This window comes from Tauraco erythrolophus, chromosome 3 (genome assembly GCF_009769465.1).
Source record: "Tauraco erythrolophus isolate bTauEry1 chromosome 3, bTauEry1.pri, whole genome shotgun sequence".
Taxonomy (NCBI): domain Eukaryota; kingdom Metazoa; phylum Chordata; class Aves; order Musophagiformes; family Musophagidae; genus Tauraco; species Tauraco erythrolophus.
In genome coordinates, this window is record NC_141467.1 from 66889785 (window position 1) to 66908639 (window position 18855).

At 40.9% G+C, this 18855-nt stretch overlaps 1 protein-coding gene across 1 annotated transcript in view; it reads right to left on the bottom strand.

Annotated features, from left to right (window-relative positions):
• Positions 1-18855, bottom strand: part of CPA6 (carboxypeptidase A6) — a 47119-nt gene that overhangs the window by 16493 nt on the left and 11771 nt on the right. The window contains exons 2-5 of the mRNA XM_009989026.2: positions 16977-17101; positions 13315-13429; positions 11948-12049; positions 11001-11105 (exon numbers count right to left, since the gene is read on the bottom strand). Of these exons, the coding sequence (XP_009987328.2) occupies positions 11001-11105; positions 11948-12049; positions 13315-13429; positions 16977-17044 (390 nt within the window). The 5' untranslated portion in view covers positions 17045-17101. The remainder of the gene's footprint in view (positions 1-11000; positions 11106-11947; positions 12050-13314; positions 13430-16976; positions 17102-18855) is intronic.

Consider the following 18855-nt stretch of genomic DNA (forward strand, 5'->3'; position numbering starts at 1 on the left):
AATGAAACAATCACACTGAATTAAACAGTTACTATTTTAGCACAAGGAATTGACTCCATTGCTATTCTACCCGAAATCGCATAAAACTGCTTCCAAGAAAACAAGATAACTCTTCCATGCTATTATTAAAATATCAGTTAAAAACATCCTTTCTGATGGTAACACTCAATGTTTTACTATTGTCTGTATATCTTAGATTTTTGCAGCGTGACGCTATGATCTGCCATTCAAGCCTTCATTGTCACTTTATCAGTTTGGCAAGTTAGTAGTGAGCTCTGTCTCTGTACTTGGAAGCAGTACATCTTTTTATCTCAATTTTCTGTTCTACTGCTAGTGTCCTGCTTTGGCACTCAAATCACAAGCAGAGTGGTAAACCCATTACTAAGGGTAAGATATTACTGAGTATCTAAACCCGAATGTCTTGAAACAACAGGTTAAATTTTCAGGCTGAAGCTTGAACTGTGTCTGATTTTTTTTTCCCCCACCAAGCAAAACCAACCTTCCTCTTTGGGAGCGTTTCCCACAGGACGAACCCAGAAACAACAATTGAGAAAGATGACAGTGTGCTGCAACTACTCTGCAACACTCAGAAGAGGGCCTATAAAAAGAGTTTGAAAAGAAGGACCTGCGACATCCCAAAGGCCCGACTGTGCTCATACTTAAGGATACAAATGGAGAAGATGCTGAAGCAGAGAAGAGGCTCAGGTCCGATGGCATGATCGACATGTTAGAGAAGCAAACAGCAGTTGCAGAAAACTTGTGCAAAGTTGGGACCACCCAAGCAAATGCAGGATCTTGTGGGAAAGAAGCTGGATAGAGTTACACAGATCTTAGTAGAAATAGGAGACACAACTTCTTGGTTCCACTCCAAGAGGTAATAAATAAAAACACTCCCAGGTTCCAAATAAGTCAAGGACTGCCTAGCAGGGAAAAGGAAGGCCTGAGTTATTCTGAAGCGCTGTGATTCCTCTTAAAGAGGCAACACAAATTTCTCTACTAGTAACTGTATGAAACTAAAGCCCACCAAGTTGGTGGAGACCCCCTGAGATGTCTACCACATAAAAATGTAATTCTTGAATATTATGTACTAGTTATGTTGGTCCAGGGTAGCCCACGTAGAGGGCAACCCAACAGAACTCACTTGAATACACTGTTTAATTAAATTGTTGAGACAATTGTTGCTTGTAATTCCATTTCCAGAACAACTAAATTGTCCAACACACAGAATTTTCTTTCACAGTCCTTTCTCATGCTTAACAGCGTTTCTGCATATCAGTAGTTTTACTGAGGCCCTAATTGCTCAGCATCATCATACAGGAGTGGACTGCTAAAATATAAAGCAGAATTTCTTGGCTAGGGCGAGTAATATGTTGGAACAACGATGTGAATTCTCTTCATGCCTTGAAGAAGAACATACCCAACAGCTTAAAAGCCTTCAGAGGGTAGTATTTGAATGTCCTATTGATTCTTACACAGATATTTGCACTAGCGAGTGTCATTGAAGAATTCCTACTACAGGCACAACACAGCTGCAGGGTTACCTTTATTTTATCAAGATGTATTCACATTATAGCTGCAAACAAAATGAAAGTAATTTTTACCTTCTTAAGATCACGGATACAGCTGAGTAGTCGAAAGTGCACAAGAGAAATAATGCAGTAGTTATTTCCTTTTGGAACAGCAGAAGTGGAAACCATTTTAACTGTTTTTTTGCCACCATGAAGATGCCACAGCAAAGGACAGCACCTTCTCTAAACTGCCTTAGTGTTGAATAGAACCTGGGAAAATCCACCATGGATCAAAAGAGAAAGAAATACTGCACAGTATAAAAATGGTTTGTCACAGCTGCTTTTAAAACAATGCATCACATGCCTCGTTGTGGTGATACCATGGTACTGCACTCCATCTTTTTGACATTGGCTTAGATTTATCCATTAAAACAAAAAAGCATCACAACTGAGGACTCAGTCTGGGAAGCTCTTGTTGGTAGTGTTCCCTGCTACTTTATTTTCCTTTCATTCAGAAGTAGCATGCATTAGCAACCTTTGTCTTCAGGAGCAAGGATGTGCTGGAAAGATGCAGATACTCAGAGGAAAGTGGGATAGAAAATGGCTGCTGAAATAACTGAACTCATTCAGACCTGAACCAGCTGCGGAGTGGAGGGGAGACGTTGAGTAGAAGCAGAAACTACATACACACAGAGGCGATTGCCGCATAGAATCTTCAAATGGCACGAACAGCATTTGGAGGATGAAAAAAAAAAATCATGAAGATAAAACAGATTCTGCATTTGTACCAGTGCCTCTTGCTGTTGAAAGGATGAATGAAGTACTGAGTGAAGAGGCTGGAAGAGGTGATCTCTCTGATGGAGAAAAAACAAATAGCGTTTCAGGCAGAAGCTCCTGACAGAGAAGAATGAGTTAGCTAAAGATAAGTAAAGCTGAGTGTTTCAAATATAGATGCTGCAGGATGAAACAGATGGATTTTTCCTCCAGATAATGGATATATAGGGAGCACTCAGAGAAGTCAATTTTTTCTTGAGGTTAGGCAGCTAGAAAGACAGCTGGGGAGACTAGAGTCTGGCAAACAATAAAAATCAAGCTCCAAGGACTGTATTGCATTTACTGAAATTGCTGCAGAGCGTTTGTGGAGAGATCTGTCACCAAGTGACTGGTTCTTCAAGGTGAAAAAAGCCTGGTCTTCACGGTCCCATCATCACCTGTGAAAGAGGCTGCAGAGGGCCAAGATACAGCCGTTAGAAGCTTCTGGCCTTCCTAAAATGAGAGTGAATTAAAAATTGATGAACAGGAGGAAAATCCAGATCGGAAGATTTCATAGAGCAAGAAGATGCGATGGTTTAAAGAGCAACAAAAAATTTCAAGTCAATTCAACAGCAGCTGAAGAGCTTTAGCTGAAAGGAACAGACCTCGGAGAGAAGGAACATATCCAGCTAAAGGGTGAAAGGACAAAGCTACAGGTACAGTGTTGGTTTTGGCATTGCATGCCTCTGATTCATTTCGGAATATTTCAAATGATTTCAAAAGCTCTTCAGGTTTCTGAGAGCCAGCACTCGACGATACGTCAAGAACAGCGGCGTATCTGTTCCCAGGAACAGGAGTGGCATAAATGTATGGCTTATAGGGAGAGGCAGTCGGATCCTTGCTTTCTTTCCTCTATAGTTCAAAATTTCTGCTTGGAGAACTCCCAAGCATGGAGATGGAAAGCCTATCGTGGGGCGTGAACTAACTACATTGTCTCAAAGAATAACCAAATACAGGTGTGACAAGCATCCTTTAAATTAATATTAGTCTGAAACCCTGGATTGTGGGAACGTGGCATTTCAGCCGTACCTGTTCAAAAGACTTAAGTCTGTTGACAAGTGATAAGTCAAGCGTATAATCTTTAACAAACATTAGTGTGTTGCTTCATATATCTTACATACCCCCCAAGATCAGACTATTTCTGAAGTGGGTGAAAAACTGGTATCTGAATTTCATAATCTGCCAGTATTTTGAGGCTCTGGTAGTTGTGGATAGCAAGGGGAAATAAATTTTCTGACTCCTAAAGGGTTACCAGTTTTGACGGAGCTCAGCAAGACCCAGAAATGATCCAGAATGTGAACCTGTTTTCCTGACAGTGTGGACTTCAGCACTGGAATGAATGACTGAACGCTGCTCTGACTGTTGATGCAGCATATCACAGATGCTTCATTCATCAGGACACGGACTATGGAATTTTGCAAAACGAGTGTAAGGGCTACGCTGGCTTTCAGGAGATCATAAAGCAGGAACACTTATAGTTTTACGGCCTTCCGACCACATGGCCTGCATGGTGCAGAAGAAGAGACAACCCTTTTTAACACTGACGCTGTCTGGGTCTCCTGCTTGGACCTGCGTCTGAGCGCACTGATGTCCTTATTCAGTTCCGTGTACGTGTATGTGCCGTTATTTTACGTATCTTGTCTTTGCAGTCAAGCACTTCATAAACATTCCTGAGGAAGCACCTGAGGTCTTGAACCCTGGAAAATTCCTAGTAAAGACTGGTCTATGGGGCCTGGTCCGCAAGCCTAATGGCTGGATAATTGGCAGTATGCATCCCATAAGATGACTCATAAAGCAGTCTCAAACTTAGAATAGTGGGGGCAGGTATTGCCATTTTGCGTCTTGGACAATCTGTGTGTCTCTCTCAGCTCATTATTATGCAGTGAAAAGATGGGATTCGGGCCTGGTTTTAGCAGCAATCAGTACCAATGTCAGTTTTTTTTTTAAAAAATTAAATAATCTGTCCCCAGCCTTTGACTTCTTTGTCTGGGGTTACTTGTCTGCTCCTTGGGTGCATGATAAAGCACAGACACATCATTGTGAATGATTTGGGAACTCATATAATTGCAAACATAGAACACTCAGATTTCAGAATTTGGACCTTCGGCTATGCATCTCACAAATTAAAGTATACAGAACATACTGATATTCTTTTCAGATTTGGGATTCTTCTGAGATGAGACAGCTATTATGGCCCATCTTTAAGGGATGATACAGTGCTGCACGATGAGCAGGGCTTCAGAGAGGCAGATTTTGATTCCTCTAGTATACAGCTCCTTTCCAGTGGGCCAGTGGATATGGGTGAGGGAACATTCAGAGTTAGCCTAGCAAGGTCAATGCCCAAACCAAACTTATCAAATCACCTTGATCAAATCCAGAAAGCTCAGAAGTAGTTCTGAACATTTTCTCAGCAGACCTTAGATATTGGCTAGGTTCTGTCCCACAAGAAGCAGACAGTAGCACTGCTCATCCAGGAAAAAAAAAAAACACAATAGTCTCACACTAAAGAAAAGTGGCTATGTGCAATGCAACACAAGCTGACCCACATTCAAAGAATCATAACAATATTTTGAGGAAAGTCCTCAAGATTTAAACATTTGAAAAATGTAAGAGCCTAGGGAGCCTATGGAAGAGCATGCCACAGTTCACATTTGAGATGCAGGTATACTGAATCCAATCAATGTATGTTAGTTTTTCCTTTTTTCCTAAAAGGGCCCACTTTTGAGGATGGGAGAAGAAGGTGATAGTGGAGATTACTGCATTTCCAAAGCGTGAGGCTATTTGCACCTTCATTTGAGGCCTCAATGAGGCCACTCCCTTAGGGGGATGCGCTTTATCGTAATGGACATTTTCCTTAGAGTTGCCATTGGATTCTGAGGACATTTTTTCAAGAAGTACAACCAATGCTTGCTTCTTGAAGGTTTTTAATCACATTTCATGAATTTTCTAATCTTGAAACATGAATTCCTGCATCAGAAACAAAGAATAGTGCACCTTAAAGTCACGTCTCTGGTATCTTGTATGTTTCTGAAAATGTTGTATGAATGACATTTCAAGGTTATACATCATTGACATGGATTAAATGACAGCATTTATTGGAGGGATGAAAGTCAAACCAGATGTAATGGGAATCCTCATCTGCTTCCACTAAAACTGAAACAGAATCTAGTTTTGATGTTAATTTGAATAGCAGTCTGTGAGGCATATTTCAGATTTTTAAAAGAATGGTAAAATCCTAAATTTGAGGTCTGGTTAATTTGATAGCTGAATTCTGCTTCTCCCCTCACAATTGCACACCAAATGAGGAGGAGTTAAATGTTCTTATTTAACACATGTACATATATGATTGTACTTTTGCAAAAAGCCTATAGGTTTTGCTTCTTTGTTTCCATGAGGGCTATTTAATTTTGGATAAATACATGTTACATCTGATAAACAAATGTTTCTAAATTCTACTGCTTTCTACAAAGTAATAACACATAATAGAGTTCTTTTTTTTCCAGTTTGTAATATTTACCAACACGTTTTAATGTGTGATTAGATTCCATGCAGTCTTTTTAAAAATCTAGGCTAAAAAACCTTTTCTCTTTTATTTTCCCCTAAATCTTTTTTGTGGACACAAATTCTGGGTTATATTAGATTCACTTATCTTTGCAGATTGCCTTCAAAGTAGTCCACACGTAAACAGTTCTGTTTCCTTTTACAGTTCCTCTTGCTTCCCTTCTCAACAACAGGCCTCAATATTTCCACTGTCAGGGCCTTTTTTCACCCTTTTCCAGCTGAGTAAGGCTTGAAGTTGGGTGGCACTCCAGTGTAACCTAACTGGTATTCTACTACAATACAGGCGCAGACACTTCTCTGTGGCTCATTAGCTGGTACCTAAAGCTCTGATGCTGTCTGCACAGCATGTCCCCTTTCTTGACTTGAAATTCAATGACCATGAGGTAGGGTTTGTCAGAGGCCACCAGTATTGCTAACTCTGGTAGAACATTTGATTATCTTTAGCTGAGAGACTACAGGCATTCAGAGGCGCCTTTTACAGAAACAAACAGTGATGTTATTAACACCAGACCTGTGGAATACAGAGCCAAGGCTAGAGCTCATGCTGGAGTAGATTATGATAAAAAAAAAACCACACACAAAAAAAACAACCAAAAAAACCAAACCCCCAAATGAAACAATAGTCTTCACTCTCCTTTTGTTTGTTTCAAAATGTGAGTAGGCTGGTTTTGTGCTTTCAATTATGTTATCACATTATACAAAACTCTTTCCTGTGCCTTCTCTTTCTCTTTTAAATCTTTAACTTCTACTTCTGGATTCTTCTCTCTTTTTTCCTAGTTCATCTATTCTTTTGCTCTATTTTACTTGCCCGAATACAGAACATGCCTGCGTGGCAGGCAGCCTCTTGCCTTCTCACGCTCTAGCCTCAGATCCTCACTTCCCAAGCCTGATCTGCCTTAGTCTGCTTTGCATTTCTAGAGAGCTGAGAGCCAGGTCCTGCTCAGCTGAACAACTCCAGATGCTTTGTAGAAAGCAGAGAGCCACTGTTCATACCCTGGCCAGCCGCTCAGTAGCACCTCCACTCTACAGGAGGTGGAGTCTTCCGTTGCTTGCAGCAAATTCACCAGCACCCAGAAGCTGCCGCTTCCAGAGGTGGAAGCAAGATATCAAGAGTTCTCAACTGGATGGGAATATCTGGTCACGTTTTCAGCACCCAGTCTTGAGATCGAATGCTAAGTGACATTTATACATAGAGGTTGTTTTCTAAGCTAAATCACTTGAAAAGCCTAGTTGTACACAGGAGTATGGAGACTTCAATAAAAACAAGTGACAGAGATCAGAAAGTGAAGTGAAAACTCAATAAAATATTTCAAGCTGCCTGCACATTAAAGGGATGCACATATGCTGTTCCTCCTAGAAAAGAAGTTAACATCACATAAATCCAACATTTCCTTTTGGTTGCCTTAAATCAACAGGCTTGTGGTGCTATTCCTTAGAGTCAACAAACGCGCCAGGAAAAATCTGTTTCCAAGCTGACTGCCCTTTCTCAGAACTGCCCGTGAGTGGCAGGGAGGATGGAAAGTGGGCTGCCGAGCTGCCGAGGTGCTTAAGGGAGGAGTTTGCCAGCAAAAGAAAATTGCAGAGTTGGAAGCATGGACAGACCTTCAGTTTTCCCAGAGTTTTTACTAAAAATGTCTAATTCATTTAATGAGAAAAGCAATATCCTAAACCAAACAATCTAATGTCTCTCCTCCTCTCCCAGTTATTTTTAACATAATGATTGAGACTGTAAGCATAATGTTTTCTTATCCTGATGCTTTTTGCTTTAATGTTGGATTGAAATATTGCTCTAAGGAAAGAGGAAAATATACGTTATTTGTGAACAAAGGCAATGCACGACTGAGATGAGCAGACAAAGGTGGTACATTCTTGTAGTCTCAAGGAACTCTGCAGAAACTTTCTTTAATCTTGGAAAATGCTTTTACATAGTTAGCAAAACAGTCTTACTAGCAAGCTACTCTCTGAGGATATCAAATAACAACCAGAAGGTTTTAACGTACACATACACAGCCTATATTCTGCCATAAGCTCTACAGATAAACTTTGTGACTTTACATTGCTGCAGCATTGTAGTGCTTTATGGGAAAAGCTTGGCAAGGAAGACATACTTGAGCAATAGGCTTTCCCACCAGTGCCTGTCTGTCCCAAACACCTCCTTTACTGCAGCCTGTTCTCCTGGGTAGGAAAGCTGCTCAGAAATAGTTGCAAGTTTGATCATCTTTAAACTAACAGAATAAGAAGACACACCGTCATTGCACACTGACCTCTGGAGATCAGCTCCTGGATCTGGTTTAGTCTATCCATGCATCAGCAGCCATGCTGACAGACTCACTCAAATTGTAGTGGCCTCAGTATTTCTGTACGTGCCCTATATGCTGCTGTGACTTCTGAGGGAAAGCCACACATGGTTATATGATCATCTCAACTAACTCATGAGGGTATTGATGATACAGAAGTTTACCCCTCATTAAGAGACTTACAGGACCAGAATCTTTCTGCTGAGTGGAGAGATCCCAGAAAATCAAAGGCAGATCCTTTAAATCAGAGGAGGTATTAAAACATTGTACAATTCCACAGTGATCAAAATTGTTCGTTTAGGGAAGAAGCTTGCAAAAAAAATGTGGCATCCCTTCTTTTCTGCAAAAATTGATATGCAAAATACTCCAAGCGCATCTGTTGGTTTTTTTTGAATCCTTCTTTGCTTTCTGTAAATTGCATTGCACCGTCTCCACAGTGTACCTAATACCCCATCTCGAACAAAAGTTTGTTGGGTAAGGGGAAATAAGGCTCTGAGCCTGGTGTCAACAGCAGAATTTTGTGGCTTTTTATCATGGATTGGTTTACACAACACCAGGCCTGCTGGCAACAGATGGGTATACCTGTCTCAAAGGGGGAAAAGGATCTTTGCACAGGAGTTAACAGGGCTCAGTGAAAGAGCTTTAAACTACATTTGAAGGGTGAAAGGGATAAAACCAATTTCTCTAGAGATAAGCCTTGGGGCAGCATGCCAATGTTTGAGGGATGGTGTGCTAACAAGGTCCTTTGGTCTGCCATCTCAGTGGAGGTAGGAGATGGAGATCCATGTGGCAGCAAAGACACAAGGGTTATTGATGTGATAGAAACCACGGAGGCACCTGAGAATTGTCACATAGGAATTAGGGCTTCTCCCCCTAAAAAGGTGCTGGGATTGATAGCGCGATTAAGGTGGATCTGTTGTATGAGGTTCAACAAGGCCAAGTGCCAGGTCCTGCACTTGGGTCACAACAAACCCATGCAATGCTACAGGCTTGGGGAACAGCAGCTGGAAAGCTGCCTGGCTGAAAAAGACCTAAGGGTGTTGGTCAACAGCCAGCTGAATATGAGCCAGCAGTGTGCCCAGGTGGCCAAGAATGCCAATAGCATCCTGGCTTGTATCAGAAATAGTGTGGCCAGCAGGACTAGGGAAGTGATTATCTCCCCGTAATCAGCACTGGTGAGGCTGCACCTAGAATACAGTGTTCAGTTTGTGGCCTCTCACTATAAGAAAGACATTGAGGTGCTGGAGCATGTCCAAAGAATAACGAAGCTGGTGAAGAGTCTAGAGTACAAGTCTTATGAGGAGCAGCTGAGGGAACTGGGGTTGTTTAGCCTGGAGAAAAAGAGGCTCAGAGGAGACTTTATGGCTCTCTACAAGTACCTGAAAGGAGGCTGTAGTGAGGTGGGTGTCCTTCTCTTCTCCCAGGTAACAAGCAATGGGATAAGAGGAAATGGCCTTAAGTTGTGCCATGGGAGCTTTAGACTGGATATGCGGAAAAATTTTTTCACAGAAAGGGTTGTCAGGCATTGGAACAGGCTGCCCAGGGAAGTGGTTGAGTCACCATTCCTGGAGGTATTTAAAAGACATGTAGATGTGGTGCTTAGGGACATGGTTAGTGGTGGCAGTGCTATGTGAACAGTTGAACTTGATGATCTCAAGGGTCTTTTCCAACCTAAACGATTCTATGATTCTATTCTATGATTCAATGATTTTAGCTTCCTATTCCTATGGAATTATACGAAAGAGAAACGTCTTTCTTAATCTAAGTCTTTAAAGGAAAGATATTGCTGAACTGATCTGAAGCAGTACACACTGGTACTGATTTACCTGGACCATTACCAGAATTACAATCTTCAGATATCTAGGTCCTGGAATAAAATCCTACTTCATATCTCTGACAGTATGTGTCTGGCATATTTTTGTCCTGTACCTAGCTGTGCCTGGCTGTCACTATCAGCATCGTTTATCAAGCACTTAAGAGTTCTACAAATAAAAAAAAAAAGGTATAATAGCTAGGTTTTTTTTTTCTTATGTTTCTTATTAATAATATGTTAATCAGTGTTGTGGGTTAGGCCGCTCCGGCAACCAAACCCTACACAGTTGCTCACTCACCCTCCCCCACCCCCAGGGATGAGGGACAGAAAGGAGAAACGGGAGACCTCTGGCTTGAGATAAGGACAATTTAATACAGGTAAGTAATACACAGTGTAGATGCTCACCACCCCCTCTTATCCGAAGCTCGTCTCGTCCCAAAGCTGCAATCCCAGACGAACACGAGGCCTCGAAATAGAGAGGGGGAGAGAGAGAGAGTACTCCGAGAGTGGGAGTACTGGGAGAGAAAAAGAGCAAAAGAGCAAAAGCGCAGAAGCACAAAAGAGCAAAAGCAGCGAAAGAGCCAAAGCGCAAAAGCCCTTCTGTCTGGCTGACCCTCACTTTTATACTGGGCATGACGCTGCATGATATGGAATACTAATTGTTCAGTTTGTCCCTCAGTCCTAAATTCCACCACAAATCACAAGGGGAATTGTGGCCCCCTTGTCCCGGCTATGCTCCCCCCTTATCCCGCCGTGCTTCTGCACTCCGGCCAGAACATGGCACACGGAAAAGTCCTTGGAGTTTCACATCCAACCACAAACATCAGCTTGCTATCAACATTCTTCTCAGAGCAAGTCTCTGAGTAAAACCAAAACACGGAGCTCTTCTAGCTGCTAAAAAGAAGAGCTAACTCTGTCCCAGCTGAAACCAGGACAATCAGTTACAGCAAAACCGCAATGTTTATTGAACTGAAGGAACTGCATGACTGTAAATCATTAAACACTTACTTCTTTCACAAACCACTGGCAAAAGGCAGGGCCAATCCACTCTCTTGCATGAATCCCACAGTCTATCCAGACAGCTTTCTTGTAGGGCTGTGATCTTTTACCTAACTTGAAGTGTGTATATTAATAGAAATATCAATAGACCTCATGACATTAGTGAGACACAATAATAAGAAAATAATAGAATATTAGAAACACTAAACCATTTTCAATTTCCTCTTATCAAGGAACACAGATTTATTGTTTTCAAAGGTACAGCCAAGATAATCGTATGCAGGTATGCCAAGACAATGTAGCTGATCTATGGAAAAAAATTACAGGAAAAGGGAGATCTGTCAATTCCTTTTTTAATGAGGAATGATATTCTTAAATATCACAGAGAGCAGGGTGAGGAAAAATGATGCTATAGGAATAGCCTGATGCAGAATCCAATTTTCAGAATTCTGCAGATGAAAAGAAAGTACATGGAAAGCAATTTTTTTTTTTTCTGTCTTGCTGACATCCTTTAATTTGTGGTCCTAATAATGTGAGTTGAGAGCACACAGCCCTGAAATTTTGTCAGTAGCTAAAGAGGAAGCATATGTGGCACATGCTGAGAAGGGCTCCAGAATCCTCTGAGGTCCCTCTCCAGAACAACTGCTTTCCAAGTTGTCTATAAACACAAAAATTTCCAATTCCCTTAAATCCAAATCCTACTAATTGAACTTGTCCTATAATCTATCTCCGTGCATATCCAATCCAAGTAAATAGGATCTGGCTTTTAGTTTTCCATCTTTTTATCTTTTTTTGTTCACTAAAGATGTCATTCAGAGAGATATTTAGATTTTAGGAACTCATCCGTAGGAAACACTGTTAACCTGTGACTCTGGTGTACATGCTATAACATAAGTAACAAAGTGTCTGTCCCTGATTCCAAATTTTAGTCTGATTAATGACTATTTAATCTTTACCTTGAGTACAAAAAGTGGTCTCCCTTCATAGGATTTTCCAACAGAGAACATGTGAACAAGATCTGAATGAGTTTTATTCAGCTGATGCATCCAGTCCTGGATCTGCAAATACAGAAATAAAATTGTTACTTCAGTCTTTGCATTTCATGGGAATCAACTGTAACACATTTACTAACCTCAGCTCTCAGTCCTCTGTATGTGTTTGGATTTTCCTGTCGTTTTTCTTTTCGGCTTTTTTGGTTTTGTTTTCACACTTCAACTATCCTTGGCCTCTCAAAGCTCTGCCATCAGAAGCCGGATGCAGCCTTCAGCTACATGGGACTTTTTCCCCATTTTATTGTTGGATATTACTGGACTGCATTAGCTGAACATCAACTATCTGGGGATGGGACTAATCCACCATTCCCACTAAATATTGACAGAATGAAGAAAAAAGGTCCCTGAGTCTGCCTGTCAGAACACAGAATGGTGAACAGATTGAGCTGCAGAATTCGATGTTACCTGCAACATGTATTTCACAGGCACCAGATTTACAGCACCTTCCACGCTCAGCCTAGTGACTTTGTTTCGGTGCAGACTGAAACTGTGTATGCGAGCACTGTGAAATCAAGAGAAATTATTTACCCAGCTACCATACAGGCTAATATCCTTTATACATGAATTTGCATCCAACTGTTTTTAAGTGGGACCCTAAAGGCCATCTAGTTTCAACCACTTGCCATGGGCAGAGACACCTTCCACTAGATCAGGTTGCTCAAAGCCTCATCCAACCTGGCCTTGAACACTTCCAGGGATGGGGCAGCCACAACTTCTCTGGGCAACCTGTTCCAATGCCTCACCACTCTCATTGTAAAAAATTTCTTCCTTAGATCTAACGTAAATCTCCCCTCTTCCAGTTTAAAGCCACTGCCCCTTATCCTATCATTACACGCCCTTGTCAAAAGTCCCTCTCCAGCTTTCTTGTAGGCCTCCTTTAGGTACTGGAAGACTGCTGTAAGATCACCCCGGAGCCTTCTCTTCTCCAGACTGAACAGCCCCAACTCTCTCAGCCTGTCTTTATAGGAGCATTTACTCATATTGCTTACTTAAATGACTCAGTGAGATTAACCACTCACTTATTCCATCAGAGTAAAAGATCTACTTTAAAAACAAAACTCAGAAGCTGTCAAAGACAGTTACATGTAAAGATAAGCCTTGAATACAAGTATTAAAAAAAATACATTTTCAAAAGGTGCCTATTTTTGAAGAAGAAACACTTGGAACATTTCTGAAGATCAGGTAACCATAACTTGTAGAGAGAGTGGCATCTTAGCCTTATTAAGAACAACAGTGTAGCAGATAAGAGGAACAATATGAATTTCACGTACTTCTTCCAGGGAGTGATACACTTCGTAGTTATAGCCAGAGACAGACCTTCGATTCCTATATGATCTCAGTCCAGTTTGGTTTTCTATTGCTTTCTGTAGGTCTGATATGAGAATCCTAGATAAAAAAAGATAGCGGTATTACTGAAAAACTAGTAGAACTCACAGGCTAAAGCAGAACAACAATCACATTTAGAAGAAATATAGCAGGAGTTAAACCATCCTGATGTTACTTCGTCTGTTATATTTTGACAATAGAGCGTTTCAGGATTATTTGAATATACACTGCCAAATAAATACTCCAGCTGCTTTGAAATGTAACAGCGCCTTCAAAAAACACAATGAGCTTGTTAAGCAAATAAAACAGAATGATGTAAATAATGTAGCCAACGTGAAGAAGAAGCCATTTTCATTTGTTTATGGAGGAGCATTTGCTGTCTTATCTTATAATCCACTTATAATAAATGATCATGGATCTTCAAAAATTGATTTCAAAACCATAAAAAAATAATCTTTTTAAGCTTAGAAAAACATGAACATACTTCTCTGGGGAGTTATTGTACTGGCATGGAACATTACATATACCTACAAGTTGTAGAGGCAAAACAAAAAAAATGAAAAACTTGATGGCATTATCATTCTGCCTGAAACACAACAAACAAAGAAAAAATCTTAAGTGTGATTTTTTGTTTACATTATCTACTCTGCAATAGTTGTTTGCCAGTTATTTTAAAGTAACTCAGGAAAAACATCAAATAATATTAAGTGAAAATTAAATATGTTTGCATAAAAAGTGAGAGGTTATTTGCATTAAGAGCAAAATTCAGAAACAGTGGAGCAAGCTGAAAACTTTCCTACTTTATGGCAAAACCAAATAATGATACAAATATAAAAATGTAATATAGAACACATCTAAAAAGAATTATATTGAAGAAGTTGGAGCATCTCTCCTTTCCATCACATAGTAGCAGGAGCTGGGAATATCATCACTGACATCAGTAACAACATCATCACTGTAAAATGGAGAGCCATCCTTGTATAGCACCTTCTCCTAAAGCATGTCAATGTGTAACCATCATACCACTAATTCATCATGCCTCTAAAACGATGGTCACATTCAACCTTTTAAAGTTTTACAGCCATTAGCTGCAATGATTGGAAAAAGAAGGAAAGAAATTATGTTCACTCTGATCCTAACTCAACTGTGCAGCAGATACCTCAAAGATAATAGGTCTATCTATATATAATATCAAAGTAAAGGTTATGCCCATCTTCAAATGTATTAGTGAATTAATTGTATAATTAGGAATTACGTTGTTCTACATCAGCTTTCATTAAGCAAACTAAGGGCTTACAGCCTTGACTTGCAAAGTGCTACACGCTCTTAAGACCAGTACTGCAGAGCACTTAAACCTATAGTTAAGATTAATGCAGTGGTTTTATTCAAGTCATTAGGACATCTAATATGTTAAAAAAATACTTGCCTGCTTTGCCGAATTCTGATTAGTGTAAGCAACTACAAAGATAAAACTCTCCTTTTTTTTTCACTTTTACAATAATAAATTTAATTTCCCAACTCCAGATTGTTTATGTGTCTGTACTCCAAGTGAGGTCTGATAATCTTTACTCTTAATTGACTGCTGCATACTGTGTGTGCTTATAACACAAAAGCTCATTGAGTCCCTCAGGTCATTCCCTCAGGAATGCAATTGAAGTGGCTTCCTTGCCAGAGAACTTACAATGGAGGCAACTTGGTGCTGTAAGAGTTTATCTGATGTCTGGCTTGTTTTCATGATCGTCTTCTTGTCATAAAGAAGTCAAACACCGGGATAGATAAGCCTGACTTACAGGCAAGGGCTGGTCACCTTGTTCATTGTTAGGGCCGCTTAATGCTTCCTGTCTTTAGAAATTTGTCACAATTTAGGCGAGCGGCACTCTGCCAGGCTGAAGTTTTACACGGTGTTTGCCTCAGATTTTCCAGTTCCAAAAGGGATGTAGCAATTTAACTCCTTTGCAAACAGTGTGTCAAAAATAAAATTTAAAAAAAATATATTGTGAAATACAGCCATGAGAAAAGGAGCTGTATGAAACCTTGCCGGGCACCTCAGCCCCTTGGCAGCACAGCAGCTCAGGGCTGTGGTCCCCACCCCAGCTGCGCTGTAGGCACGGCTGTGCCCGGCCACTTCGGCTGCCTTGCTCCTGATGCTCCCCGACTATAGCTGTTGCTGCTCTCATGGTGAATCCTGCCAGCTCTTTCAGAGTTACAGATCTCAGGAGGCTTGTCTGGACAAGCACACGCTCGTCTGAGGCTTTACAGGGTTTTGCTTCTGATGGCTGGGACCCAGCAGACAAGGAGTCCGAAACGGGCAGTGGGGAGATGAAGAGGGAGAGCAAAGAAACAGTCTGGAGCTGACAAAACGCTGCCCGGCTTCCTTCTAAGTGCACACAGCTTGCGTGCCAAATGTCAGAGAGGAAATTTTCCCTGTGGAAAATTAATGGAATCTTGTCCTAGCATTTGTAGCATATTGTTTCAGGTAATCTGCAGAGACCCTTCGCTCTCGCAGTTCTTGCCCTCGCACACTCTGCTCTGCAACCTAAGAAAAGGTCTTCAAGTGCAGGGAGTGTTTATACCGTGTATAAAATGGCCTTCTGTCATTTCATTAAAGGTGATTACTGTGAGCAGGAACAGCAGCAGATGTGAATACAACTGCTGGGGCACAGTCATTAGGGGGCATTTTTGGTACAAGCATAGGAAAGCAATTACAGAAATCCCCATCTTACTTTTAAACACAAACAAAACTGAAGCAGTGTTGAACCCCCATGAAAGTCACTCTGAACTTCAGCTACTGGGCCTGTGTAATTAATTTCCTTATGTTTGTATTTTTAGAACGACAAATTAATGAGACCACTGTTATAATAAAAATGGAAATCTGATAAGAGTACATATAAAACACAATATGATTTGCACTATCCTTTTCTCACTGAGAAATAAGTATAAATAGCCTCACGTAGGGCTTTATTCCACAAATGTTTGAGAATTCAAATAACTCATCAGTTGATTATTCAGATGTTGCAGTATCTCACTGAAAAGGCTTTAATGACAAGATCATTAGTCTTGTCTAATATAGCATATTGATAAATATGAAATGATTAAGTATATTGCAAAACTGTCTTGAATGCTTTTAAGAAATGCTATAAATGATGCGTGATCCTTAGTGTGTATTTGTTCTGTGTGACTTGCACTGGGTCACAAGGAACGGAGAGTTATGAAACGTAACTAGCACATTTCTTTATAATTCATGAAGCTTGCTTCTGAGTTTGCAGCACACTTGTAAACAAACGTTGCTCCCGTTAAATACAGAGAGAGGCAAAGCAGGCTGTAGATTTAGTAATTACCATCCCTCTCTTAACAGATGTGATTTCATATACATTGAAAACACTTCAGCTTGACTCCAAAGGAGGACATTTAATTAAAACTGCCTGCCTGTGGGAGATTTTCTGTTCTCCCATTAAAATGGTAGTTTTCTTGGCAATGTCTAGCTGTCTGCCAGTCTAATTGCTATGATGCGGAACATATTTTCAAGCACACTTGGCTTGGTAGACACAGACCTGCCTTGGAGGCCAGATCTCTGGAGCGAGGCAGAGAAAGAGAAGCACAGGCTTACGTGTACTGGATGTTTGCTTGCTGGAGGTAGGGCAGCAGACTTTGAGATGTGTTCTGCGGTACTCGCATGTCGGTGACCGTACCTTCGACGATGTGGAAGGCGCTGCTGGGCTGCCACAGGTCCACCTGTAGTGCAGGAACCAACCTGTAATTCACACGCATTCAGTGTAGGTGGGGAAATCTAGGAGATGGCATGCTTGAAGATACGTACGCAAACACTCTAAGCATGGTATAGACAATAAAAACTATAGGCTGGTCCAGCTTGACATCTATGTTAATGGAGCAGATTTTTGAGGAATGATTGCGTCCAGCTTACCACAACTCTCGTGGGAGATTTGCCAATGGGAAGAGAGAACAGTCTCAGGAGTGTGTCTCCTCAACCGGCTCGAAACAAAAGCTACCTCCAACTTCATGCGCCTCCTCAGACTACTACACATTCCCTATGTATTAGCTCCTATGGAGTCCATGAGTCTTTTTTATCTCACAAGGTGTTTTCTATGTTCACTAGGGCAGTAAAAGAAAAGAATGCTAAAGAGAGGAAGGAAAGCGTAGCATATACCAGTGGTGTTCGCAAAGTGGACCTAGTTTTATTCTTGATAATAAGCAGATCAGAGGTCAGTAACAGAAGGTCACCAATACTGTGAAGGAAGATGTGATCTACTCAATAATTTTGTATGGAATGTCAAAATAACAGGATTAAGATAATCAAATGATTACAATGTTGTAAAAAAACGATAGCTACTAAATGATACCACACTTATTAATGTGCTATCTACATCCGAACATACCTAAGGGATGCTTCTTGGCCATTTTTACTTTCTTTTATTGCCAAATCTGAAATACACTTAGAAATTTTAGCCCAGAACATGAATTTTCAAGAAAGCAAGAAAGTTTGCCAATAGGGATTTGAAACTCAGTGTTCTGCGCCCTGTAGCAAAATGGTGTCGTACTGTTCAGCCATAACACCACTAGACGTACAGACTCCTAAACAGAGATGAGAAAAGTCCCTCCTCAGCCAGTGTGAGGCCAGTGGCCAGAAGGTGAGCTAACAAACCTCTTCTCAGAGCTGGTGGAGACTCACAGGAGGCTACAGAAAAGAGTGTCAGCAACAACCTTTGTTTCAATGTGACGAAAATGCATGTCAAAATCCACAAGCCTTAAAAATATCTAAGTCTGCAAGCTGAATACAGAGGGAAATTGATAGGGACTACTGTGCTGCCACATTTCTTAAGGAGAATTTCAAAGGAATCTATACTTGATAAATATCTTTTGAAGTTTATTACAATCAGCGGTGGTAGGCTGCATTGATTAAAGTCACGGATATCGCTCACGAGTGTCCCGTCTTACTTGCTTTCCAGGTTTCTAAGGTGGTTTTTATGATCCAGATTTTAAAAATATCCTGATTTCTTCTGTGCCATACAAGCTATTTTGGAAATATCTAATGCATTTCACCTAGTCTTGCTACGAACCTCGTTTGAGAAGAAGGTACAATGTTGCAACAAGAGTTTAGTTCTCACCATTTCTCAAATGGCCCTGAGTAAGAATGTTCTCATTACAAAGAAGGCACCTGACCCTGCACCTGATGCTATCTCTTCAAGCAGTAGGGACTTCAGTCCAGTTAATCCAATTAAATGCCCGCTACTTTGGAAGGAGAAAAAATGAAACGCAGGGGCAGTCTCTTCTGTTTCTGCCAAAACCACTCTTTGTTTCACGCTGCCACAATATGGTCTGTGGGTCCGTGTGACAGTGGTGGGTGGGCGCAGCATCTTTTGAAGTCTAACACCAGGACTGGCAAAGTTCACGAGGCTTGTGAAGCTGACAGCAGCTATGACAGATGGTCAGTCGAAACCGAACTCATGAATTAAATGGTGCTAAATGCT